This window comes from Echinococcus granulosus (assembly GCF_000524195.1).
Source record: "Echinococcus granulosus chromosome Unknown EG_S00044, whole genome shotgun sequence".
In the NCBI taxonomy this organism is placed as follows: domain Eukaryota; kingdom Metazoa; phylum Platyhelminthes; class Cestoda; order Cyclophyllidea; family Taeniidae; genus Echinococcus; species Echinococcus granulosus.
The window spans coordinates 533,898-559,966 of NW_020170424.1; the positions used below are offsets into that span (position 1 = coordinate 533,898).

A 26,069-nucleotide genomic window follows, 5' to 3' on the forward strand; every position below is an offset into this window, starting at 1 on the left:
ATGTAATGGAAATAAAAAGAAAATAATTGTGTGTGGGCCTGTACATGATTAGACTTTTATCGCAGCACACCTGATGCTAAACAAGGTAACAATCGTCCACGCGTTCTGCTCACCTCATCGCCCGTTGTTAACCCCCCTTAAACATCCATTGAAAACACTGTGTATTACCTCCCCTGCCTTTGGACCGAAATCGTGCTGCTACTACCTTACCGTGTGAAATAGCCCTGGGGAGAGCATTCCTTGCTTTCGGAGAATAAAGCACTAGTTGTTCAGTTTGAAAATGCTTTTGACGTCTTGCATGGCCTATCTACACAGGAAAGGCGCTGCCCACATTTGGCTTAGTTTTGTTGCTTTGCATGCAAAATTGCTCGAGTGCATAAATAAAGTAGTTTTTTGCCATCAGCAAGTCGTATCTACATAACGCGGCGATTTTTTGTCAGCATTTGGCCTCTAATAATGTGACATGTATCTCCTGTCACTGTATGCCACCTGGCCGTGAGATGTCAGGCTGCAAACAGGTTGGCTAATATGAGTGAAACCAATTAACCAGATGTAGGATCGTGTTTTTTGGCTTACAAGCAGGCCCATTTATGGGGATTTTGGCAAACCAAATGAACTGTCAGAAGTAGTAATGATAGTTGCTGTCAGCTATGGAGAAAAAAAGCAATTCTGGAGTAAATAAATGGTTTATAAATGCGTGAGATAAGCTACCGGGCAGTATCACTAGCTTGCTTGACTATCAGAGTAGACAAGGCTATAAAAACCCTTTCCAATTTTAAAGTAGCCCATGCTATCCCTTTTATCCCCCAAAAATATGTCAACAGATTCGTTTAACCCACTTCTTTGTTATTATGACACATTTAACTCTCTGTCAGTCGATTATTATGTTACCGAATTTTCGCACTAAAAATGAGGATTTAAAAAGGCGGGATCCTTTCAAAGTGGAATTGGAAAAAGGAAATAAACTAAAATTAACTCATTTTGGGTTAAAAATTTGTTTAGTTTGAAAATTTAATTCGTAAGTGTGTTAGAAGTGCAAACCTCTGCGGTGGGAATATAAATTGTATATTACTGAAATTTGGCGGTACTTCTTTCAGTACAGATTTAAACAAAGTACTCATTGACATCCTTAGAACCTTCAGCTTGACCGATTTACTAGAGCGAGTAAGCAGTCCCAAACGAGCGTTCCACCCTGAGAGGAAGAGAAAGAAAGCAACGCCTTCCAGTTCTTTTGACCTGAGAGGTAGAGAATTAGCAGAAAAGGTAAAAAGAAAATTCCTCGAGCAGAATTCTTCATCAAAATTAAATTTTACCACCTACATGATCACCAGGATTGGCGGCTTATGAAATATGGCTTTACTTTAGCATAGTTCCACCCCCAGTGCCAACTCTTGGGAAGTTTCTTTCATAACGGTCATTTTGGCCACCACGCAGTGCTCCCTGCATCCCTCACCTTTTACCCACTGCTAGCCTTTACATGAGTGCGACAATCACGAGGTGCAATGTTGTTTAAAGATGACAAATCTTAAGAGGAACTTAAGGTGTTTTGCCCCTACTTAGAGCCAAACATCATTAAAACGCCAGTATAACTCCCCCAGTAGTTTTCCAATTTTTATCCTTCAAAAGGTGATTAAATAGTTGGTTTCTGATAGCTTAATCCTGCACCTTCCGGTGTGTGTGTGTGTGTGTGTCTCATTTGCAACACCACAAAGTAAATGGCGAAATGCGATTGCCTGCCTTTGAAAAGCGCGCACATCTCCACACGCAAGTCTGATTGGTCCTCTGGTGAAGCGCAGAACTCCCAGTCAACTTGTGGGGCTCGCCGAGGCAGATTGCCGTCGTACTTACAACACCAGGGACACGCGCAGAGTATGGCATCGTCAGCCTCCTCCTCCGCCTCCTCCACCCGATACAACCAAATACGTCTACGAAGAGTTAGTTTGAATGCCGAGAACCTTGTCACTCAACCTAAGGTCATTGGACGGCATTTGAGGCGCCTGAGGGAACCTGTTTACAGCCGAAAGTACTCAGATAGAATCTTCACGCATACCCACTTAAGTGGGATAAAATCCTCGCCACCTGATTATCATGAGGTTTCTGGAAAGACGTCAGGCTCGTGAGTTGAAGTCAAGACATCCCCAAAATTAGCCTATTTTATTCCTGAAGAATTAATAATACTGGTATAAAATAAATTTTGTTTAATTTAGACACACCACATTTCTAAATTTCTTCTTTTTTTGTGATTTTCTCTAATTTGTAAAGATATAGTATTTTCTTAGTAATTTCCTTTCCTCAACATGATTACACGAAGGTGGAGTTTCAAAATCAGATTTTTATTCGCTTTATAACGCTACTTGCGATTTTGTGCTCTCTTTTAAGACATAATAATAATTTTTCTTTTTATGTGGGACCAACCAAGGGGCGAAAAATTATCACTCACTATCTTTATGCCTTCATGCATTATTTTGCCTCGTCAAATGGAGTTTTAGCCTTCTCTGTGTTCCTTCTGTAAGAATATTGAAAGAGACAATTGGTGGTACACATAAAACCACAGAAGAGCCTCCCCCTCCCCACCCCCTCCCCATGCTGCGTACCCCAATGTGTGAGATTGTAACCTTTTGAAAACTTTTTCCGTATTTAAAGTAAGAAAAAAGGGAAGCAAAGAGGAGGATAAAATGTGGGCCTAAGAGCCGTGATTTCTCACACACAAATTTGCCGCATTTGTGATTCAACTGCCGAATGTCAACTGTACTTGTGCACACAGAGTAACCTCAACTCCACCCATTTATTTCGCACTTTCTCACAATATTTATAATCAAATTAGTAATTTGAATTGTAAAATAAATTTTTTACTGAGACTGACATTTTCCGAGTTTTGTTTAAATGACGCCCGGATGAGAGGTCCTATGTACAAACACCTGCATAGATTTAGAGGATTCGTTTTATTAACTTCCTTCGTTCTTGATTTCAAGGGCATTTTACAAGTGGGCACTACTACCTCTCAGGAGGGGTGGTCTTGCCCCCTGCTTCCAGATGCCCATTTGACACTTTAAAGTGCTGTAGATGATTTGAAGTAATCACTTCGTCCTAATCAAGAGCCAACAGGAAGATTTCCTTTCCGTTTTAGCAAAAAAGAAGGAAAAGACATTTAAATGCATTTTCTACTTTTCTTCTCCTCTATGGATGACAGGTCAAGGAAAAAAGTCTTTTGTACCCAGTACTTCCTCTTAAAGAATAAAAAGGAATCAAATTTATTTCCGCGGATCGATTTCAAAACTTTATTTGTTATCCTTCCCGAAAAATGGCCTGTCCTTTTGAAATAACAAAATATTTACGAATTATTTTTGTGTTATTACTCATTGACAGTTTGCTAGCAAAAAATCGATAAACACCAGCCCTTTACATCATCTATTGATTTTCTGTCGAGCACATCATTAATCAATACTGGAATTCCGGGGTTTGATTATGCCATTCTTATCTGCTAAAGTTTTCATTTTGACATCAATTCTAATCCAGTAGTACATCAAACGTCACAGAGTTAAGCAGATACCTAGTTTATGAAAAAATTAACTTTTTTAAAACCTTCCCTTTCCTGCTCACTTTTGTGCTTAATTGTGATCTTTTTGACAAAAATTCACATGTATACAAACGCACAACTCTTAACAAGACCTTAGCACTTTTGACGTCCTAGAGAAGGCAAAGATGCTTCAACTTGGATGGGTACAATAATAGGTGAAGGGAATAAAGCGGTGTTTCTGCTTTTATTGGAAGAAATTTAGGTCTCGGTAAATTTTTCAGTTCTATGGGTATTCACAAGGAGACTGGAGGGCGTGTGTGGTTGTTTACCGACCTGAAAGTGTATCTATCCTTGAATTACTTTGCCTTTTTTTCTTGCTCTTCTACAATGACCGGAAACTTTGCCAATATTCAAAGAATTCTACTGTTTTTGCATTCCAATATTAACGTTTGTTGTATATGCAAAGTTTGACATGCTTCTTTGTATTATATTTCAGTTTTTGGACCGCTAATTAGATGTAAGGCCCTATGAGAACTCTCGGGTTCGCCATTTACGCAATTACTTAAAGAGATTTTTAAAAAAAAAAACAGATCCTCTGCAACTTGTAGAACCAGCAGTCTGGGCGAGGATGCGGGAGATTTCGACTTTTCCGACGTCCACTCCAGCTGTCTGGCCCTCAATCCGACCCCAAATCGGCGAACCTCATTCCTCTACCGTCCTGACTCGAGCGGGGATGCCTCCTCCTACAGCTCTCGCCGACCTTCTGTGTCGTGTGGCGACGCCGTGAATTTGTAAGTTAATTCATCCTTTCAAAAGTGCAATCACTTTTGAGTTAGACCCAATGTGAAAATTGAAGAATATTGCAAGCTTGCCTGCACACTTTCCCCATATTTGGATTATACTGTTTTGACTTACCACCTACGCATTTGTTTTTGCAAGTGGGCTAAAGAGTTGATGGAAGGTTTTTTAAAAATGCATTACCTTTCATGCGTCGATGTTAACAACAAGTAGAGGGAAGAATTTTTACAAATAGGCAAAGGATGTGACATTTTAAGATATAAACCCAAATTCCCAAAATTTTGATATAGGAAAAGTAGAACAACTTAAAATTTTGTTATACTCAACAAAGTAAAGACATTTTAAACATTTTAACTGAATCCAGCTTCCTCTATCAGTCTCTGACTAGCGATTGACCTAAGTTCCAGCCTATCTGTAATTGCAAACTCAACTTATGGCTCGGTAAATAAAAGTAGTCGGTTGTCAAGTATCGCACAGAATTGAATTTGATCTACCACAAAAACCAAATTTACCTCAAATTTCCCTTTTTCCTAATAGGTTACAATTTTGAAACACAGTTTTAAGTATTTAAATTGTTAGGAAGATGGAGGAAATTGCTGTAGTCCCTAATCAGGCTTTACTAAAGCTGCCATGTTTAATTTATCAACTAAAATCCTTTAAATAAAAGTTTTTTTTCCTTAGATCTACTAATGACAGCTATAAATGCTGACTCCATTTCTTCACGTATTATATTAACTCCGGTATATCATTAATATGTTTTATTTAAAGTTTACAGGCATATTTGCTGAAAATTCACTTAGTATTTTGTCCCAAGTCTTTATTTTTGCAAAGCACTTTGTACAAATCACATATTTCTGTTTCTTCTCTCCTGAAAATTTGTTAAAATCGACTAATATTAAAGTTTAAAAGGTCACATTCAAATCCAAATGGTCCATCGTAGAGTTGTTCCATACCCCGAATTCCCTGTAAGTAAGCACTTGGACGCAATTAAGTATCTATACCACATAAAAGACCATTTCGCCTGTAAATCCTGGTGGCCTCCATAAATTGTCACCAAGCAGAGAAGTCTTTGCGCTTTTACAAAATTGATAATGCGAAATTTTGCGTTATTAGAACCATAAGGTGAAGGGGAACCTGCTCATTTGTTTTATAAACTCGTCTCTTACTTAATGGAGTTGAAGTGTACTATCTTACGTCAATCCACTCATGAATTCAAAATATTACAGTTTGAAATTCCAACGTATGTTAAGGATGACTCTGAATAATTTTTACTTGTCAAAATAAGCACCAGTAATTAACTAATTTATCTATACGGCTGGTTTCGTGTATGTTCGGTGGCTTAAATCTACATCAAATAATAAGCGTTTTCCTAAAACTAAAACAAATATTTATTTATTTTACTGGAGCTCATGCAAACTCGAAATTTAGATCCACTTGTTTTTAGTAGATCTAGCAAAATATAGAAGAACAAAAAACTGCTTTCTGAACGCACTAGAAAATGGACTGATCGGTTCAGAGGATATCCAGGTCAGATTCCAAATGACAAATGCCCTGTTCGAGTCAAAAATCCAGGCAGAAAAAATTTCAGATTGTTTTTTAAAACCATTGATGACCACCTTTGAATTTCGTCTTATTATAACATGTTTTTCCATCAAATAAATTGTTTTTTCAACTCTGCCCAAAAATTAGAACCCTACCCAGCACATAATCTTTAGGAATATACTGTGGGTATGTGATATTTTACCTCTAACTGATGCCTTAAGTATGCAGAAGAAATTACTTTTTCTTAGTGGATGTAACCTACCATTCACTCATTCATTGCCTTATCGGTGCCTCTTTAGACGTTTCAGGGCAAAAGTTAAACATGAAATAACCAAAACCGAAGATAAAGACATCTACTTTAGAAAAGTTTTAGGCCATTTGCAAGCAAAATTAGTAAAGTCGTAATCGATGAGCAAGTGAATCCCTTTTCCCCTTATCCTGATAGAATATATATTATAATTTGCCCTAGCAACACTATATACTTAAAGTGGGAGGTGAATGACCTTCGATCAGCTAATTGACCAATCACTCTTTAGACTTGTGACCCTGTAATTAATAATAATTGCTATTGAGTCAAATTTTGACTATGGGGAGTAAAAAGTAAAACTGTAGATGTGCAAACTATCAAATACATTAATTTCTTTGCTAATTGGCATACTTGCAGAACCTTTTAGTGGCAGAAGACCATTTTTAAAATCTGGGGATAATATTTTGCCTTAAAATTTAACCACAGTTGTTTTTACAGAGAAAAAGCACTTTTGCTAGTCGATTAATTTCCTGGTCTCTTCCGAGCCAACAGCTAATTAGCGAATCCAAATAAGTCATACTCCAAAGAGAAAACAGATGCATAAATATAAGGAAAATAATGGGAGATTTAACCCTATAAATAGGCCATATTTCATGGCAAGACCGTAACCACATAATACTGTCTTCGTGTAGCCTGATTTCCTTGCATCTACAAATGCGCATCACAGCCTTTTCTCCACGCTATTCGGCGCGTCTTTTTTATTTTAAAACAAAAGACTGACGCGGAGGTGATGAATGTGCACGAGGCTCCAGCTCTGTCTATTTTTATCAGGTGCTAGCATTTAATCTGTTGGGGTGAGTGACTTCCCTTTTTATTATCACCTTTAAATGACTTTCGCATTAAAAGAAATATATTTGCTAATTTTTTTCACCTCTGAATTTGAAAAAAGTAGGTGTGGTGGTGGTAAATGCTAAATTTCAGTCGCGCTTACCCTAAATTAATCAACTACGGATCTCTCTACCGATTTGCGTCATCGTTTTCGTACAGTCCATACTTTTGTAATTTTAAATCGCCTAATTAAATCGCAGCTCGCTGTGCACATGTCCAATTTGACCGCTTTTTCGCTACTCTCTTTTCCTTAGTCCTTTGATCCTGGACGTTTTTAATTTTAAGCTCTGAGGATGTCTCCCCTCGGAGAGCACTTTGCCAATCAAACGATGTTTTGTTTTGCCATTCCATTTTAGAGTGTTGCAATATTTTCTCAGCTTTTTGCTATAGGCCATTCTTATGTCCATGAGTTAATGAATTGTGCACCATTCAGTGAAAAGACCAATTTCCCAACCAGATAAGGGTTATTATCTAGTTCCCCCCTCCTCAGCCAATAGGATTCGACTCTGAGTGGATTTTGCTTAGAAGATTCTACTCAGTGGTAAAAATGCCTATTTCACCTTTTCAACGGTATAGTCATTAGTATAGATCTTATTTGCGTTGTCAAAACAAAAAAGATAAAGTGCACATTTTTCCCTCCCATATTTCCTCTCCCCTGTGATGTATAAAAATATAAATTTGTTTTTAGAAGGGTATCTCACTAATTGTTAATAATATTCTGATAAAGTTATCCTCAGTTAATTAATTTAATCAGCCGGATGTCTTGCTACGACGCCCGTAATTCCTCCTTATTGAATAAGGTGGAAGTGAATTGGATTAGGGAGACTGGGATCATCCCTTTTGGTGGGCTAATCAAATCTCCTAATACCTCTACCTAGAGCATGAAATGTCACTTGTTTTAACACTGCCTGGATTGAAGTGTATCACTTTTGTTACGGCGGTAACGGAGTACGGCAACATTTCCGCTTATGATAGCACTAATGAGTAACATTTTCACCTCTTGTTTGCAAGAAAATGATAGGTAGTTTGTCAAATTTCATTTCAACTCTTTTGATTACGCATGTAATGATAAACCGGATTTAAAATTAGGAGTCACTTCTGCTATTTCTGAACCTAATTATCATTGACTGCAGCCACTTTTGAGCCCAAATCTGATTGGCTGTGCAGCTGACCTTTCATGCGCCCTTGCTGCCTATTTTTCTCAATAACATATTTTTTTTAAATTAAATTTTGTTCTTTTTTTTTCGTTTCATAAATATCGAGCGATGTTTTAGCTAAGAGTATTTAAAATGGACTTAAAGTCTTCTATATTGTAGAGGGTCCTCGGAGATTTAAAAGAGAAGTTTACTTTTAATCCAATAAAAGATTTGGAAGGCAATAGACATTGAATTAGGCCTCACTGCACTAAGATAATGACCAAACCTCGAAAACTGAGATGTCCGCCTACTTGCTTTTGCAAGTGAAATGCTCATTGTTTCACCACGTAGTTTTTCTCCCGTTCTGGGCCTTATCATCCTTCCCTTCCGGCCGCCACCAGTCTTGAATTAATCTATAAGCAACTGTGCGAAAGGTGCCAGTAAAGTTAGCAAAATCATGGACGGTATTTTAAAAACCACTTTTAATAATTAAGGCAAGGTCTTGCTGCAGTCACAGAACTCAGGGTTGGAGTGAACTCTACATGGCGACTTGTCTTTGGAGGCCACTTAGTTGTGAGAGTTTGCACATTTGAATGAATTTTTCCACCTTCCATGGCATTTAAGGGTGGCAGACATCAAACAAAGTTATGTGGATTGAGCTCACTCACCGCAACCACCAGCATAGCAGCCTGACAGTAGTGTTTCTCGATTTTGACTTTCTCGTGCTTGTCAAACACCACTAAAGTGCAACTGTCACCATCGAATTTGAGACTTAACGAATGGCAGTCCATCAAGTTGTCTAACCTGCTTACTTTTATCTTTCTCTACCCTTTTTCGGTTCAACAAGACTTTCTCATTGAGGAGGCGCCAAGATTGGTCGTAAATCCTTCAGAGCAATGTAAGTTAGTGTGATTAAGCCGTTGACTCGTCTCCTCCACCCTCGTCGTTCTTTCGGAATAAGGCGAGTTCGGTGATCAGAAGTTAGCCCTTATTCTCAATGCGCAGTTAGTAATGGATGTTGCAATTACTCGGCGAGGAATCGCAAATTGTTGGTCGTATGTTAGGACCTTTATAGGACTCTGGAGAGAAACTTGTTTAATGCCTTTGTTGGAAGTCACGTTATTTTTGCCCAGGAAAAGATATGCTCCTTGTACACTAACCAATTTAGCATCGTTGCTTGGACGAGAAGATCGAAACTTTCATCATCTTTAAATAAACCTACTTTGATTGTTATGCGAACAAGCAACGCAGTCCGTGTGATAGTTGGTTAGCCGAGCGATAAAACTGCCTATGCAACTACAAAATCTTATTCGATCTGATACGCCCTAGCATAAAGGTCTTGAGAGAGTGGGGTGGTGGATTTTATTTTACTTTTTGGGATAAGCAATAAAATCTTAGTTTCATCTCCCCCACCACAACCACGGCTACCCTTGTAATCCATTCACGACTACCTCTTACGTAACCTTAAATTAGGGTTGCAGTAACTTTTCTGCTTAGCTGGGTTTTGCCATAATATACATATTTTTGATGAGCTCACTAAATCTGAGGAACTTTAACGAGGCTTTGCAATAAGTGAAGACTGTCCAATCACTAGCAGCGCGCATCCCACATGAAAGCGCCCATCTTATTTACCTCTCACAGATCTTTCCACCATCTGTCACTGCTGCGCTTGTTGTTTTTTTTCTCATCCACCTTTCTGGACTGTGTTACTAATTTCAGTTCATTTGCACACTGATTTTTCCCATCGTTAGTCAAGTTCAACAATTGTAGCTGTTTTGTTCTTCCCTATCGACATTCCATGGAGGACAACGGGGTGGAATAAGTTGCAAGTCATTCCAAGGCTGACAAATTATTTTATTAACTAGACAACTTTCGGTGAGAGACAAGTAACTCTAATTAGGAAAGGGAATAGAAGACATCACATTTATGGATATATTGCCATTTGAATGCAAATGACATTGGCACCGTCACCTCCCGCTCACTAATCAATGCGACAGCAGAGATGTCGACGCCTCCTCACCGAAAAGACTCGCCTCGAAAGTTGATCTGTAGGGAACCAGCGACTTCGAGGAACTGTTTGACGCAAACTCGACGTGCTGATTGGACAAAACGTCCAAAAACTGGGCATTTTGTGTTACCACTTCATGATGCTTAATGAGTTTACACATTAATTCACTTTTGAATGATCTGTTACACTCGCAAATTTTAAAACCGCTATGCAAAAGGGATAGGCTTCTGGGATTACTAAATAGTAAAGGCCGATGAGGATGCGAAAGCAGTCACGCTCTTTGGATTCACGGGGTAGTAACTTGGAGGCTGCATGAACTCCGAGGTGATGATCCGAAGTTCATTGTGGCTTTATTTTGTGCGAGACAAGAAAAGTAGCTGCGATAGTTTGAGCGTACGAGATAACCTACAAAGTCCTAGGAAATGGTTGTGGAAATGCAGTGTCAATGCTAATCACCATTTAAACTACGCTGACTACTGCTACCTATGCCAATCATCACTAGATTGGAGATGAAGAGAGCTTCAGTGCTATCCATTAAAATTTGTCAGACAGCATTTTAGGGGCGAATAAATGCTTCTTCTTGCATTTAAAAGGACTATTTTAGTTATTCGCTTTGCCTCAGTGTAAAAATTCCTCAAGTTATGATTGCTCTTGACTGTTATGAATTAGTAATGAATATGTAATGCATTCTCGATGTCGACTGACAGGATTTGTCTTTAGTCCGAGCCAAAATTAGCCACATTTCCAACTCGACTACAATACCACCCCTTTTCTTACCACAATTCGCCCATTTAGGAATTTCGGTTTAAAGTTTGTAAATAAGGGCAAATTTAGTTGGCACATCGTGATAAAAGTGCGCAGTAAACACCAAACCAAGTTATGCTATAACGTGGCGAAATTAAACAAATACTCAATTTTTCCATGCAACTTTGCTTGCAGATGACAGCTGGTTATGGCTTTCATGAATCGGTACTGTTGAAAGTGTGCTTATCTGAGGCAGAAGAAGGAGTTATTTTGCCAATCGAGACCACTTTTTTTCCTTTTAACTAAAATCCACTATTTTACAGAGGAACTGTCATTTGAGGGCGACTTAACACCAACTCGTTTCCGCCAATAAATCTCTTTAGTTGAAAAGGCAACAAATTCGTGGCTTTAAGGATGGTATAAACCTCCAAATTTTGGTTTACGAAGGCTAAACAGTAATAGTGTCATTTGAAAAATGTAACTGTTACGAATAAAAGTGTGTTTTTGGACCCAAGCAAAAAAAACCAGATTTAACTGCGCACAGTCTGAAATGTGTGATAATTTTGCCGTCCTGTTCATTCCTTTCCCTCCCTCTCTTTCTCCGCAGAGCGTAAATTGCGTAGATTTGCCAAGCAGCCTCAAAATGCCTGCTGACATTAGTAGTCAGGCTATCAGTCCCTTGACATCATTTCGAACCAACGGTCGGGCACTGTTGACAGTTCCTCCTCATACACCCAAACACTACTGACAAAGCGATTATGCTCATACCCAACAATCTCCACAATGACACAGAAGAAAGAGCTGAATGTGTTTGCCCATTGACAGGAAAATGTCAAGTATCAAATCAACTGAACTGTTTATTTTCGCAGTGATAAGTAAATAATGACACTAACCACCCAATATTATTGCCGCAGACAGTGACACTTTTGAAGGTAGGAAATTATAACCAAATCACGATTTATTTTATTCGTTAGTAACATGTTCTGATCTATGGAAAGAGCTAGACTTCAATTAAACTTTTCATCTGTATCATTTATTTTGCGCAGTTAAAAACGTCGTTGTAAACAAAGTGTGGAGCGAATGTGGTTTTATTAAAAATTGCTACAAATCCACCAACCGTTTTAATGACTTCATTGTATTTAAACTTTTAACGTTACATCATTTTGGTGACTAAACACATTGTCAGTGTAAGTACATTTGTTTCTATCTTTCTGTCAAATCTGCTCATCATTATGCTGACAAAAGGCCTTTCAATCTGGCAGGAAAACAAACCACCATACTGTCTACTACGTGTCCATTTAATTGTTCACAACAGACTGAGTGAATTGCGCTCATTTTATGCCTTATTCTGCGTTTTAAAAAAACCAGAAGAAAAGATAAAATCTCTTTCCTTCTGGAAATTTGCCAATTTCCAACTTTCATTCTCCATTAATTTTAGGAAAGGAGAAGAAAAAACACAGGCTACGCTTGATCCTACTTTATGATCCCATGGCTACAATGATAGAAAAAAAGATGTCATAATTAAGGTTTGATTAATATTTTACCCTAATTCATTTCTTGTCAGCTTTTTAACCAATCAGGAGGGAATCCGTTTGGATTTTTTGATTTCTTCCACTTAATTGGTTTGTTTGATCTATCAATCAGAGGCAAAGTACCTTGGGAACAGGTGAATTTGAGAACGATGGCACAACGCTTTGAAAACATTATTTTCGCCCGCTTAATCACGCATTAGGAAGGCTGTGTCCATTTACCCAGAAATTTCGAGCGACAATGACGTAAGCATTGGCACCATTTAAAAAGCGAAACTGCTTCTTAAATTGTGCCAACTCGTCATATTTCCAGGTGGCTATTAATGTAAAATGGGTTGTATCGGGATACCCATTTATTCACAGTCGGCTTTCCGGTTTGGCTGTTATATCCCTTCTGTAAACAGTAGCATGAGTTCGCGGAGTCAAAACTTTTGATTAAATCTGTTGCTCGTTTCTGTCACCTAATTAAGAACTTACCAAAAATTCATTAAAATTTAGTACAAGTGTGCAAACTATGTATGCTTTGTGATAGATTATCCCTTAAAAGAGGATATTTAGGGTTTCATTTGTGCCTCTTTATGGATGTATCCTTGACTGCCTGTGGTCGTAATGGCGTAATCAAATCTCCCGTCACTGATGCTGACATTACATTTTCTGGATGCTGATCGGCCAGAATTCGTTTGATCGACATTCTACAGCCAGTAAATTCTGCCTGCCATTTGCCTTTCTTGAGTAATTTCCCTAAAAGCACCAGGAAAGTATCACACTCATAAATCCCCATATTTGCTTCAGCATTGTAGGCATTTCATTAGAGATTATTTCGAGTTATCTCAGTGCCATCTTGTTCCACTACTCGCCATCAAGCGGAAATTGAGATGGAAGTAGTTCTCTGAAGTCGTCGTGGTTTTATTGACTTTTTTATTATGAATGCTTCCGGACTCAAGTACGCCCATCACATAGTTGCCGTTTGTAGCCTTTTTGCTAGGTATACAGTCTCTAAAGTGAGGGATAATGTCCTTCTTTTGAAGTGGATTTGTCATGCAGGGCGGGAATTAAGTTTATTCTTGGCCTAGGGAGGCGCTGTGAAATTAAGCGGAGCTCTGCCCTATCGCCCCGTTAAGTAGTGGGGAGACTAAAACGATCTGTGTAATAAAATTCCTTGTAATAATAATAAACTGGCGGCAAAGGTAAAGCGTTAGAAAAATCCAAATTTTAAGGAACTGACTCCAACATTTTACCCTTACTAGAATATCAAAGAACTTATTCAAAACTCCGCCTATGTTTTAAATTCGAATAATACCTTTAAAGCTGTCTCATATATGCGTGAGTGAATTTGTGCTTGCGCGGATTTTTTTTATAAACCGAAACAGTTTTGTCCAAACCATTAATCCCGTTCGGGAGATGTCCAGTGGTTCAAAAACAGAGCACCCAAAAAGGAAGATTGCATTCTAACACAACCGTTGCAAATAATTTATCACGAGCGTTTCGAAGGCTCAAAATAGTCCCTGTTCCTTCCCCCCTCCAGAAAAAAATGTTCCCCGTCCAACATCGTGGCAAGATGTTGAACATTGGACTCGTTTGTTCGGAACTTTTGCTGTTTTTTTTTTCATAATTCTTTTTTTTTAAAACAGTCTAGTAGTTTGTGAGTCTACTGTTAGGTTTCTTTAGCATCTCTTCTCCTTTTCTCACCATCTGCGTTGGTCGTTCTTATTCCTCCAACCCCTCCTCCCCCCCCAAAAAAACACTCGTAGCTAATGTATTTTTTTTCTACTCGGGAGTGGTGACTGCTGAATAGAGCTAATTAAATCTCCTGCTAAAAGAAGTTGGTGTCTTACTTGAGTCCTCACCAGGAACGGTGTTTGGGCTTATTTTGGTGAAGAAAAATGATAAGCCTCCCTTACCTGCGTAACTACGACAGCAAACAGTGGAAGATTTTTTTCCTTTTATTTGTTGCACCTAAAAGCGGTTATAAAAAAGAGGCTTTTCAGAACATACAACTAACACGGAATTTTTTAAAACACAAAGGAAGCGTTTTTAATTACTTGGGTGAGATAAGAAATATTGTTTTTACTTAAGGTGTTTGTGGTGGAGTTGAGCCAGATGCCTAAAATCTATGCCCACTTTAGGCAAATTTTTATGAGAAATTTTACCCACTAATGATTTTCTGAAGATTTTATGTGCTACTCTTGACTTATCGCATTATCGATCACTGTTCCTCCCTGATCCCATATCGACTTTTTAGGGGAAACTTTTTAATAACCAATCAAAATCGAACCGGTAGAGGGAACTTCCCTTGCAGTATGCTAATGTAAGCAATTTAAGTTAAAACGCTTTCTGGAAATAAAAATATTGCTCTTTTTTCACATGCAAGCAAACTGTCGTGAGCATGACAGCCAGGAGACAATTCAATGACACGATAAAAAGTCGACGTTGGTGATGAATAGGAATATCATTTTTCGACCCTTTTTCTTTCATTTGAACAGCGACTGAGATTAAAGAAAAGCAAAAACGTCCACACACGCATGAAAGGAGACGCAAAAACAAATATGCGACTTAGTTGTTGAGAATGGTTTGTCAACCATCTACCCGAGCAAATGAATGAACTGTTACAATAAAAAAATTGACCAAAAAATTCGAGTTTTTATATTTATGGAATTTAGGATCCGAAACGAAAGGTTTAAAAGATAAAGAGTGTAGGGGTTTGCATGTCTATCCAAACGGAAAATGAGTGGAATTTGCAGAAGTTAGAGAGGGAGGGGAAGGGGAAGAAGTGAAGTGTTAAGCCGCCCACCGGATGATCGCCGGAGAGATAATTGAAATTTTTACCATACTCAGTAAGAAGGTTTTGCGTAAATGGTTTTGGATTTTGCAGGATAAACAACGAGCAAAAAACCAGTGAATTGGAGAATTTGAGGGAACCAAATGCAGTTTATTGAATTTTCGTCATGTTAAACTTTAAGTTATTTACTTGTCCTCAAAACCCAAAATTGTAGCTAAATTTGTTTTTAACAAAGAGATAAAGATGATGTGGCTTTAAGTCTTTCAATATATTGCGTAAAGGAGGACTGGGAGGCCACTAGCACGACAATAGCTTTTTCAGCAGAGAGGTTTTGAAATTGCAGAGATACCTAATCTCCTTCTTTTTTTAAACGTCGTCATTAATTATTCTTCTCCTTCGACTATCACATCGCGGTTGGCGAATTGTAAACCAAAAAAGCCAGGAACGGCAGTCTTTAAATTTTATGCTGGTAGGCATGTATTTGATCTCATTGTTCACAGTTCATTCCATTTTACCTGTACTCTCCTCCTGATTTTGACCTGTACTTGTGAGGGCAGGATTAGTTAATTGGTTTTGTACATCTTAAGGCTAGACTATGGTTCACAAAAAAGTGTATTTTGAATGAAATTCTCTCTATTCATTGAGTTACCACGTCTGTATTGTTACCTATGACAGCTCCCAAACTAAATCATTACATTACCACTCTGGAAAATAAAGCATACCTTCGGCACAGGCTGATTTTAAAAGGGCGAAAAATTTGATCGTTTCGTGCGGGTAAATAAAAAAGACAGACAATTCTGCTATTTTACAGCAAAAAGGCATTTTTATTATTTTCGACAATGTGCCATCTATTCGACTGCTTGGCAGGAAAGTTAAACCTCCATTTAAGGAGTATGTTAAACTAACTAAGCATGTCAAAAAGCTGCATCTATAGCTTTCTTATTTTGACAATAAATAATAACTTTAAATATGCTATTCCTCAAAAAATTGCTCTTATTTCCGTGTGGCGCATTGCCATTCTAGTTACGAATTATTTAGTAGGTAAAATTCAGTTTTAATTTAAAACAATCACTTAATTTAAAAGTTAGTTACATTTTAGATTGTTATTTATGACCTATGCGGGAAGGGAATTCCCAAAATTAACTGCTAAATTTTCTAGCATACATCAACTCGAACGTGACATATAATTATTTTTACTTATTTCATATAAGTACCGCGTTTATAGCAACTATTTTAGCCATGTTTTGCATAATCCTACTCTGAGATGAAACGAACTAGTTTATTATTTTCCATTTTCTGCTTTTTAACGTATAAAATTGCAAATCAATAGAAACCGAGTACTAACGAACCATTGCAAAAACATTTGAATTCGCTGATTAAATTGCTTGCCCAGGGATGGGTTGGATTCCAAGAAAAGTTAGAGACCATTTGAACCCTAGAGGTTCTGATTTATGCGGTGCATGTAAAGGCAAGCTGATATTAGCGGATCGGCGTTTTCTACCCTCCTTTGGGCGGTAATCGATAGGCGGTTTCTCCACTGTTCTGGTAGAATAACATAATCGAGGTCGTATTCAAACCTCGCTTTGATTGGTCATTTTTCACGCTAAAATTTCATTCATGATAGCTGATTTAATTGCCTTATTGGCTGATTCTCGGCCAATCAGAGAGACTGGCGATGTCGATTTTACTACCTATTACTTCTTCAATATTAGCATAACTCACCTTGGCAGTGTAATCCGTGAACGACAAAAGCTTTAAAATGTGCTTTTGAGGCACAAAATCATTTCCTTATTTTCTCTCCATTTAATACAAAAATAGTCTACTTTTATAAATGAATTTGGAATTAGATAAATTGGTCTTTAAAAATGTCCAAATTTGTAAATCTAATTTGAGAAGTCAATTTTCTTTTCCATCGTGTGCGACGCGGCTGGTCGCGCGACAGGGACAAGTCTCAATGGCTAAGGCATGGCTAAAAATCCCTATTTTTTCTTTTAATCTTCGTCATTCACCTTCTATTCAGAGACGTGAAAAACAAGCTATTTTAGTAGACAGCACGTGCTTGCCTGTGGCAATTTGCATAGACGACAATTGTCTCACAGTGGTGAATAAATAATCTCCTCTTTCTGTTGGGAGGAAAAAAGATATTCCTATTTAGGCAGTGATAGAATCCATCTGTTTATTCGTTTTAATTAGCCTTTTCAAACCCAATGGCAAGCCAGCACGAAATGGGGGTTACCTGTCTGATTAAATGCCATTTATAGGCATTTCTTAATTCAAACCATAACTCTCCGCGCATTATAAAGGCCTAAATGGATGCACACCCCTATTGGAGATTGCGATACTGCTGTTGGAACACTCCATCAGTTGCCCGTGGAGTGTGTTAGTGGGAGGGCCCCAGTGAACACTGAAATGGCGATTAATTGACATCTTAATTTTAAAATCAGCATTTTTCTACTGCTCTGTCGGTTTTATGCTCTTTTTTTGCCGTTCAAGCATTTGCAAGCATGCAGTGATGCAATTGGGCTGAGTTGCCAGGGCCCAGATAAAGCCAAATGTGGGGACAAAATAACGCTACCCTCTTTTTTATGTGGGGCAAATATCTCCACTACAGCGGACAAACACATCATGGTGACAGGTTGCCCAAAGTAGTGGGACCATTTATTGCCCACTTAAGCATCACATTCATAATTTTGATCTCTACCTCATGCTCAATTTCATTTCTGTCCAATTATTCAGCTACAAACTTGGGATTAAAAAAAAAACATTTTTCAGTGTTTTAATCACTAAAAATTGCGAATTTTTAATTGGTAGAGTCCCCATGCGTCACCTAGGCTGAAGTCAGAGTGGTATCGATTTACTGGCTTCACATGTGTCACCACGTGGGAGAAATCGATAATCAATACAACAGCTCGTCTATTCAAAACTTTGCCATCACTTTATTTACCGTTTTTGCAGCTATCGTAGAATCTTATCTGTCATCTAGACTCTTTAAAATTATTTTTTATAATATTCTCCCCAATGGAGACAAGTCTAAACAGGTAGAATAAACGAATCCACTTATGCTGACCTCGTTAAACACAGAGAGTTGGCTTTGAGGTTAAACTATATCAAAACACGTTAAGCAGACTTAATAACGGAAGAGAGATCGTTCTGACGATGATGATTGAATAACCTTAAACTGTCTAGGAAGCAAAATCACAATGCCCTGAATGACCCTATCATGCGTGAGGATAAAGTTACGAGCTCCCACTCGTGTTTCGCCAGAGCGCAGGCTGCCGGCAGTTGCCAGTACTGCCAGAACGTGAAAAGTGAAGGCGACGCGAGGGTCGAATGCTTTAACTGACTTGCATCTGCGTTGCTGTGATTGGCTCGCCCCCAAATCGAGATGTAGAAAGACAGGCCAGCCAATAAGTCGCATGCTCGGCACGCTGATTGGCTTAGGCACTCACGTGCGCCTGTCTGCCTCACACACACCTGAGCACGCACGCTTATACCCGGAAAGGGCAAACACGTGCGTACGTTTGTGTGCGCATGTCTGTGTGTCCACTTATAATCATCCCCACACATTGCTTACGTGCGTGCGTGTGTGTCTATGCGACTGCATAAATTGTCCACTAGCTGGAGCATGTAGTAGCTCAGTTCTTGAAACACCCGCTTAAGTACATTTATATTATATTTAGGTATATACATATATATATATATATATACATACATATTCACACCTTTCGGGAGAGAGCTTGGGTGATATACGCGCGAGACGGCTCTACAAATTGGACTTACCGCTCCTTATCCTCCTCTCAACTATGTGGATTACTTGTGGATAATACCAGTGCCAATAACAGCACATACGCGCTGCTTGTAGCCAGAAAGCACTGCACACAACCTCATCCTCCTTCTGTGGCGGCTTGCGTATGTGGCGATTCTGCTGTATCCTAGGCCGAAAAGAGTCCAAAATTATTGAGATACAGCGTCATTCCAAGTCCTCTGTTGACATCCTACCTGCAGTCACCACCGAACCGGCTTCGAGTTTGGCTAGTCTGTGTTGTGACGATTGTCGAAGGCTCTCTTGGAATAAGTCTAACGGTCACGCCACTGACAATCCGTCTCGACGACATTCGACTCCCTATTTTGAGGTTGATTTTGAGACGGGACGCCGTCCCACGTTAGTTGTCGAGGCCACAGCCCGTCTAGCCGTCGCAGAAGCTGTGGATCTGGAACATAGTCGGCGGAGTTCGAGTGTCAGTACTCAGGCTGTCTACAAGCCTCTAGGAGGGATGGTGAATCGACGCAAAGTGATGCCTGGAAGGAAATCCGATCCTGTCGAAGTTAGACCACGCTCCCTAGTAGTTGATCTTCCCGTTGAAGGCGAATCCCCCTCCAGATGTGCTCCTACGGATCGAAAGAAGACAGGATTCATAAAATTACGCTCCTCTGGCTCCTCCTTCCGTAAACGGATGCTAACTAGAAAGAGTGATAGGAGTGGCCTTTCTCGACTCAATTTCATGTCTCGAAGCAGACCGAAGGGATGTGGTGATACCACAACCTCTCAAATGCAAACCATCCCCCTGAAAAGTGCTAGAATGACTCCCAGCTCACGACGTGATTCCCTCTACATTTTTAGCCATACCGATGAACCCATTGTCACACCGTTCGCACAAATTCTGGCCAGTCTCCGAAAGGTCCGTGCAAACTTTATATGTCTCACCAATGTGCACAGCTCGAAGGAGTAAGTTCACTCTTCTCCCCTCCGTCTTTGTACGGGGAGGAAAGAACATAATTACCATGCCCTATTCTACTTTCCTTGCTCCTAATTGCTTTGGCTTTGTGCCTCTAACTTTTTATCTCCCTACCTTCCTTACCCACCGCCACCTATAAGACCGCGTTTTACTATTTTTGAGTTAAGAATAGTAGTCGAATGATGGAGTCCCATTTATCTCTCCACCCAGTTTTTCGGTTTGGTTGCTGTCAAATGCCAGTACTAAACTTCGAGTCGGTTTTGTTTCCAAAGGCGTTTTTTCGAAGTAAAAGTAGTGAGTGGAGGCACAAGTAAGGAAGCCTATTTTTGAGTCACAATACCACCCCCATCTCCCCTCTCTCCTTTTCCCAAGGCTAGTGAGAAATTCTCGCCATAAATCTTGATTTTTAAAGTGGGATTTTTTTTCACGCATTACCATGTACGTCTATTTTTGTGAAGATTAATAAAAGCAAGATTTAAGGATAATTCGACCTTGGATTGATAAACGGTATTCCCCTCTTTATCCCCTTCGCCCTTGTAGGGGCTTTCACGGCGTCCCAGACGGGTCACGTGGGTCGTAACTGCTAAAAGTAGTCATTTCAGACGGTGATTAAGTGGCGGCGGATGTGGCCATAGCTCAAGCATGTAAATGTTGCCCAATGACAGTACTAATGAGTCTCCACACCTAATCGGTCCTATTTCCGGAAACTAAGGCGACCTCATCTCATCACGTGATCTAGATTGGAGTAATTCCAAGAAGAGATGCAAGTACTGGTTAAACTCGCTCCTCCAAATTACCTCGTTCCACTAATTCACTGAATTAACAAGGCTTGAACACCCACTTCACCCCATTGGTCCATTCAAGCTCGGTGGTTGCCTGTGTACATTCGTATGTGATTAATTTTCCATAGCCCCAGACACATGCTGGAGAATTCCCAGAACTCTTCACCTGAATGATTGTTCATCTCATCAGAGAAGGTCGAACCCTATTATAAGTGGAATTGAGGTCACTCTTACCCTCATTTAAGGGGGGTACTTGTGCGTGGGTGCTGTAAACGAGGTGTGGTTAAACGAAATCCACCAATTACAGCCTTTGTTTTTTATCTGGAAGAATTAGTGTTTTACCTCGGGTTATTTGTTGTTTACTTGTATTTCATATCCACGTGGATGCGCTTGCATAGAGGAGGGTGAGACAGCCTGGCTCCTTTCAGTTCTTAAGTCTAACTTTTTCATATTATTGGCACAGTCGGTTATTAATCAACCATCAAGCAAATGTCAATCATGTGTTGGCACATTTATGAACTTTAATTTTAATTGATTAAACATATCTATCTTTTTTGTCTCATACCTTCACACCAACTTCCTCGGTAAAAATACGCCAATCTACTGTGGTCTAGACATTTTTCCTTTATTCTTATGGTTTCTTCGTTTTCTTCCTTCCGTTAAGGGGTGTGTCTTGTTATTTAAAATATCACAACAATGTGTCCCTTAGTGTTTTGATTTATCTTTGTTATCTTCGGTAGCTCCATATTCATATGTCTTTCAGGAGGTAAAAGAAAAGCCTCTGTTTTGGAGCATTTATATTTTTTCCTCTTCCCTTTTGCCATGCTGTTTGGCATGTTTATTAAAAAGTATGACATATCAAAAACGCCATTTTAAATAGCAAATTCTATTGTAAGTTTCGCCTTTTTCCACAGTTCTCTCATTAAGACTAGTTTGAGACGAAGTTATCACATTGTGGATAAACTTTAGTAAATAATTAATTCACTTTCTAAGGCGAAACTCTAAACCCATTCTCTTCAAAAGAGACATCCCATTTAAGGTTTGAAAATTGTTAAACTAGGATTGATGGTGTTGAAAGAAGTCTTGAATATCTTAGATTCCTACCTCCTCCTGTAGTACACATTGTCACAGCACATGTGACAAAGGTCAAATTTTTGGAACAAAGACAGGTATACGTCAATTTAATATGGCACAGAAGCCCACTTTTCTTCTCTCTCTCTCTCTCTCCCCACCTCTTTTCAAGGTTGGGCAAGTGTGGTTTTGGAAAAGGTTATTTACTCCTTTTTCCCTTCCTTTTCTTTTTGCCCAGTCAAATTCTACCAATGCGAATAGTTGAGATTGTGAAGCTATTCGTCTTCATATGACATACTTTATCAGGCTGTGATAATCTGAGAAATTCTTCATTACCGGTGGCTAGGTGTTTATACAAACGGCGTGTCAGGCGATGCCTGTTTAAGCCCTTTCTCCTGCCGCCACCCTCTACGGCATCTTTTTTTCATTCCTTTCCTTCGACTTCACATGGTTGCCGACCGGACATTACCATAAAAGCCACCAAGGTGACTAAGCACTGGCACTGTCATCGTCGCCATGGCGAATTGGAATGGGTGTGCTTTGTTGCCTACTTCCCGCCTACGTTCTTCTCAAATTATTCACCCTTCGGAAGTTTATGCCTTGCGGAAGTTGTGGAAGAATTCCGCGATTTCATTTAAACGGAATTAATCAGCTGTGGGTTAATTTTCCTCTTCAATCTGGGAAAAAATGAAAAAGAGGTGAAGTAGTGCTAATCGCTAAAAAATTATGTAAACAATCATAAGTATATTTCAATCTATGTCCTATGTCTTGCAGGGCATAGGACAGTTATCCAATCTGCAGATGAGGTTCGGGAATCATGAACAGTCCAAAGAAATTGTGAATCACAATTAGCACAAACCTTTTTTTTCTTAATTGTCATAAAATAAATTTTGAATGACATGATGTGAATAAGTTTAGTAACCCGTAAGTCAAGAAATTGGGTTACAATGTCAAAACGATCAGTAGACTTTAAAAGACTGGTTTATTACCTGGAGATCTTAATGTGGAAAAGTGGTTTATTACCTTTTTTCCTCTTTCCGCAAAAAAGGAAGCGTGCCTTTTCCGTTTCATCTTTGCAAAAAATGGATGAGACAAATTAATTTTGTCTTCCACTGTTTTTGAAGGAGTAGTAAAGGGGTATGTGAATTTTTAGCTGTCGCTTACAACTTGATTTCATCTTGCAGCTACTGTAGAAGGTATATCTCTTTCCTTCTTCTAAAAATTCCCTTCTAATCAAAGAAGACGCATCTATGTAGACTGTTTTCGGCCTCTATAGGCAGTCACCTGTCCACAAAAAACTTTCCTCCGGCACAGAAACAGATAAGTGGAGAGGCGGATACAGTGATCAGGTTGCCTGTCTTTGCGTTGGTATTGCTGGATTTGATGGTTGTGGTTGCAGCAGTGGGTGGCCCAAATTTATGAGCCGCGTGACCCCCCGTGACCTTAAAAATTGACACGCCTCCAGCTCTGCTTATTCTCTAATTTCTCCTCTCCTCTTCGTTTTAGTTCCCGATTCGGAACCTCTCATGCTGAAGAGCCACGGCGAATCCCATGTCCCGGTGAGTTCGTGGAAAGCACCCTTCTCGTCTTTGTTCTTTTTTACAAAAGTGCATCATGGTTTTACTGTCTTTTTTTAAATCATATTTCCGAGGATTTTTATGGGGGAGAACCGGAAAGTAGTTTCCTGGAGGTTGATAATACCTATCGTTGAGTTTCTTGTTACTAAAAGAATGGTTTTTTTGCAGTTTAGTTTGAGGTGCTTTACTTGGCTATTATCCAGACTCGTCACTGATTAGTTGAAATTTTTGCCTATTTGCAATTGCAGACGACCCTCCCAACAGCCTGGCTGTGGAGACCTTGGAGGAATTAGAATGGTGTCTGGAACGGCTAGAGAGCATTCAGACCCACCGATCTGTCAGTGATATGGCCTCCAGTAAGGTTAGTGACCCTGAGATTTCTAACGAATTTTTACGTTAAAAAATAAGAAAAAGTGGTGTAGAATTGTGATGAGGTGTTACTTGTTTACAAATGGGTAATATTGAAGGTTCGAGGATGTGTGGCACTAAAGCATCCATTTCTTACCATTTCTGAATGTCGAAGAAGTGCTTTTGCAACTTCTGAATTTTCAGGACCGTGAAAATGCATTGGATGACAGCATAACTTTCAAACTAGCCTACGGTTCAACTCAAGGGTTGCTGCAAATGATTCCCTTCAAAAAAATTCTTCAAGTGCTTATTACTGAAATTCGAAGTCTTTACCTTGAAGCCTTGCTGAAAACATCAAGCTTTCATACCTATTTATGAAAGTAGAAGGAATAGGCATGGTTTATTACGATTACATGCCTACTGTAATAAGTCAAAACAAATATTTGAAGTTAATTTTACTCTTCTAGTCTTCTTTTCGAACCACCTGTGGTCAAAGTTCTACCACCTAATCCACTTGAAACCCCTAATTGGAATTTTGCATGGGGTAGAATGACCTTCCTGTTGTTGTAATCGAATTTGCTCATTTTTATTACTCCCCACTTGGAGAGCTCCTTCTAAGAGTTTCTAACCTGAAATTGTCCGAAATTCCACTAGCGATGGCAGCTGGAATCTCTACTCCTCCCTCCCGTTCAGGTTAATGTAGGAACAAGGTGGGGGCCTCAATTGATAATGCAGTAGGTTTCATTCCTGATTACTGAGCTGCCACTGTGGTGAGGAAGTGAAATGGGGACTTGTAACCCACTTTTGCCTTTATTTCCCAACCATCTACCTATCCATCTACTTACTTATCTATCTATCAGCCTACCCACCTATCATCTGCGTATCTATTTGCCTATCCACCTACCTCGCTCCCTTGTTCACTCCTCTACATGATGTCTGTGCGAGCGTGATGCATCGGCCGTGCCAGCCAATGGTGGTGCGGCGTTTTGACCGAGAGAAAAGTGTTTTGTGGATGGACGCGCATGCATCCACTCAAACACGTAGGCCTGGACCGTACTGGCAGCTTCTTTCCGCATCAATAGTTGGCTGCTACTACTGTTGCTGCCACCGCTGGCTCTAGGGGCTGTGCTTGAATACGCCCCTATCAATGCAAACTTTCGTTCAAGTTTTTCACCTCGAGAATGCTTCTCCATCCTTCGAAAGGGGAAATCAAGAAGCGTTTGATTGAATTTATCTTTGGGAGAAATTCTAAACAACTTATCCTCCGTGTCCTGTTCTCACTGCACAATTTCTGAATGCACACGCTTTTGTGTACACTTGTAGACATTTCAGAGGTCTTAAGATTTTTCAAACAAAGTTGAGCCACTTTTTAAATTTTAACTAGTTTAAAAGTGCTTTGGATGGTTTTGGGGAAGTTCAGCTTGATTAATCCAGTTTCAAAATCCCCCTTCTGAAAGAAAGAAATGGTTATTTTTCTACTGGCATTCTGTGCACCCACTTTATGGTTTATTCAGGTGCTTATCTTTTTCTTGATAACACTGTCATTTTTATTTTAAATTATTCCTAAAAGTGTTGACTTTTGTTGGGACATTTACCATTTATCATTTATCTTTCATCTGTTTCTTTCGACTTAGGAGGAATAAGCGCTATTTATTGGTGCATTTATGAGTCATTTTTGGGAAGACTTATTCGTTTAATTTAAGTTTTAAAATACTCCAAACTGTCTCAAAATTGGCAATTTTCCTCACTTCTTTTTTTCCGATTCTACGTGCGAATCTCGATAATATCAGATAACCAAAAAGTGCGGTACACCTAGCTGCACCAAATTGCACACAACTGTTTACATGCATTGTTAGCCCCTGGATAGATATGCATCGGGCTGCTGATGCCCATTCATAGTCCTCTGTATTGTCTTAACACCATTTCAAACCCCCATGCTATAAAATGCCGGTAGCACGTAACGGAGGACTTGATTCAAGCCCCTCTGCTATACGAACCGAATTTTTTTTCGGTTCCAAGGCTGTAGAGGCTTTTCATCAGATTTGTTGCATAGAATTCGGAGAAGGCGTGGTAGGTGGTAAAAGAATATATCTCCTGCTCAGGGGAATTCAGAAAGCCTTTCTTTCCTTTATCAGCTAGAATTATGTGTTGCTACTGGCTGGATTAATTTAAGATTAAAGTATCAAGAGGATCAATCACCAGCTTTTAACCGAAAAGCTAAAATAAACTGATCGTACCTGAAAAAATGGGAAGGAAAAGTCATGGTATAAGTTGGGCAAATGGTCCCATTTACATGCATTATTAGTCACATATGTAGCCTCACTATTCTTAGATTCCTAACCGACTTACTTGGGACAAGAAATTACG

At 39.3% G+C, this 26,069-nt stretch overlaps 4 protein-coding genes across 4 annotated transcripts in view; 3 read left to right on the forward strand and 1 right to left on the reverse strand. All coding sequences in view use genetic code 11, as the record gives it.

The window, feature by feature from the left end:
- Positions 1–1,715: 1,715 nt before the first annotated feature.
- Positions 1,716–4,312, forward strand: EGR_05709 (hypothetical protein; the record flags this gene model as incomplete). The annotated part of the gene is made up of 2 exons (XM_024494958.1): positions 1,716–2,116; positions 4,126–4,312. 2 exons carry the CDS (start codon positions 1,716–1,718, stop codon positions 4,310–4,312), a joined length of 588 nt encoding a protein of 195 aa, XP_024350654.1.
- Positions 4,313–12,440: 8,128 nt separating this feature from the next.
- EGR_05710 (hypothetical protein) lies at positions 12,441–17,443 on the reverse strand (the record flags this gene model as incomplete). The annotated part of the gene is made up of 6 exons (XM_024494959.1): positions 12,441–12,535; positions 14,245–14,365; positions 14,774–14,895; positions 15,911–16,126; positions 17,012–17,071; positions 17,425–17,443. The coding sequence occupies 6 exons, from the start codon at positions 17,441–17,443 to the stop codon at positions 12,441–12,443; spliced, it is 633 nt and encodes a 210-aa protein (XP_024350655.1).
- A 1,656-nt stretch (positions 17,444–19,099) lies between these two features.
- On the forward strand, positions 19,100–19,918 carry EGR_05711 (cAMP-specific 3',5'-cyclic phosphodiesterase 4B; the record flags this gene model as incomplete). Its single annotated transcript, XM_024494960.1, has 1 exon — positions 19,100–19,918. One exon carries the CDS (start codon positions 19,100–19,102, stop codon positions 19,916–19,918), a length of 819 nt encoding a protein of 272 aa, XP_024350656.1.
- A 1,172-nt stretch (positions 19,919–21,090) lies between these two features.
- Positions 21,091–26,069, forward strand: part of EGR_05712 (cAMP-specific 3',5'-cyclic phosphodiesterase) — a gene marked incomplete at both ends in the record, with an annotated part of 31,014 nt that continues 26,035 nt past the window's right edge. The window contains 4 exons of the mRNA XM_024494961.1: positions 21,091–21,110; positions 23,054–23,178; positions 23,284–23,340; positions 23,603–23,715. Of these exons, the coding sequence (XP_024350657.1) occupies positions 21,091–21,110; positions 23,054–23,178; positions 23,284–23,340; positions 23,603–23,715 (315 nt within the window). The remainder of the gene's footprint in view (positions 21,111–23,053; positions 23,179–23,283; positions 23,341–23,602; positions 23,716–26,069) is intronic.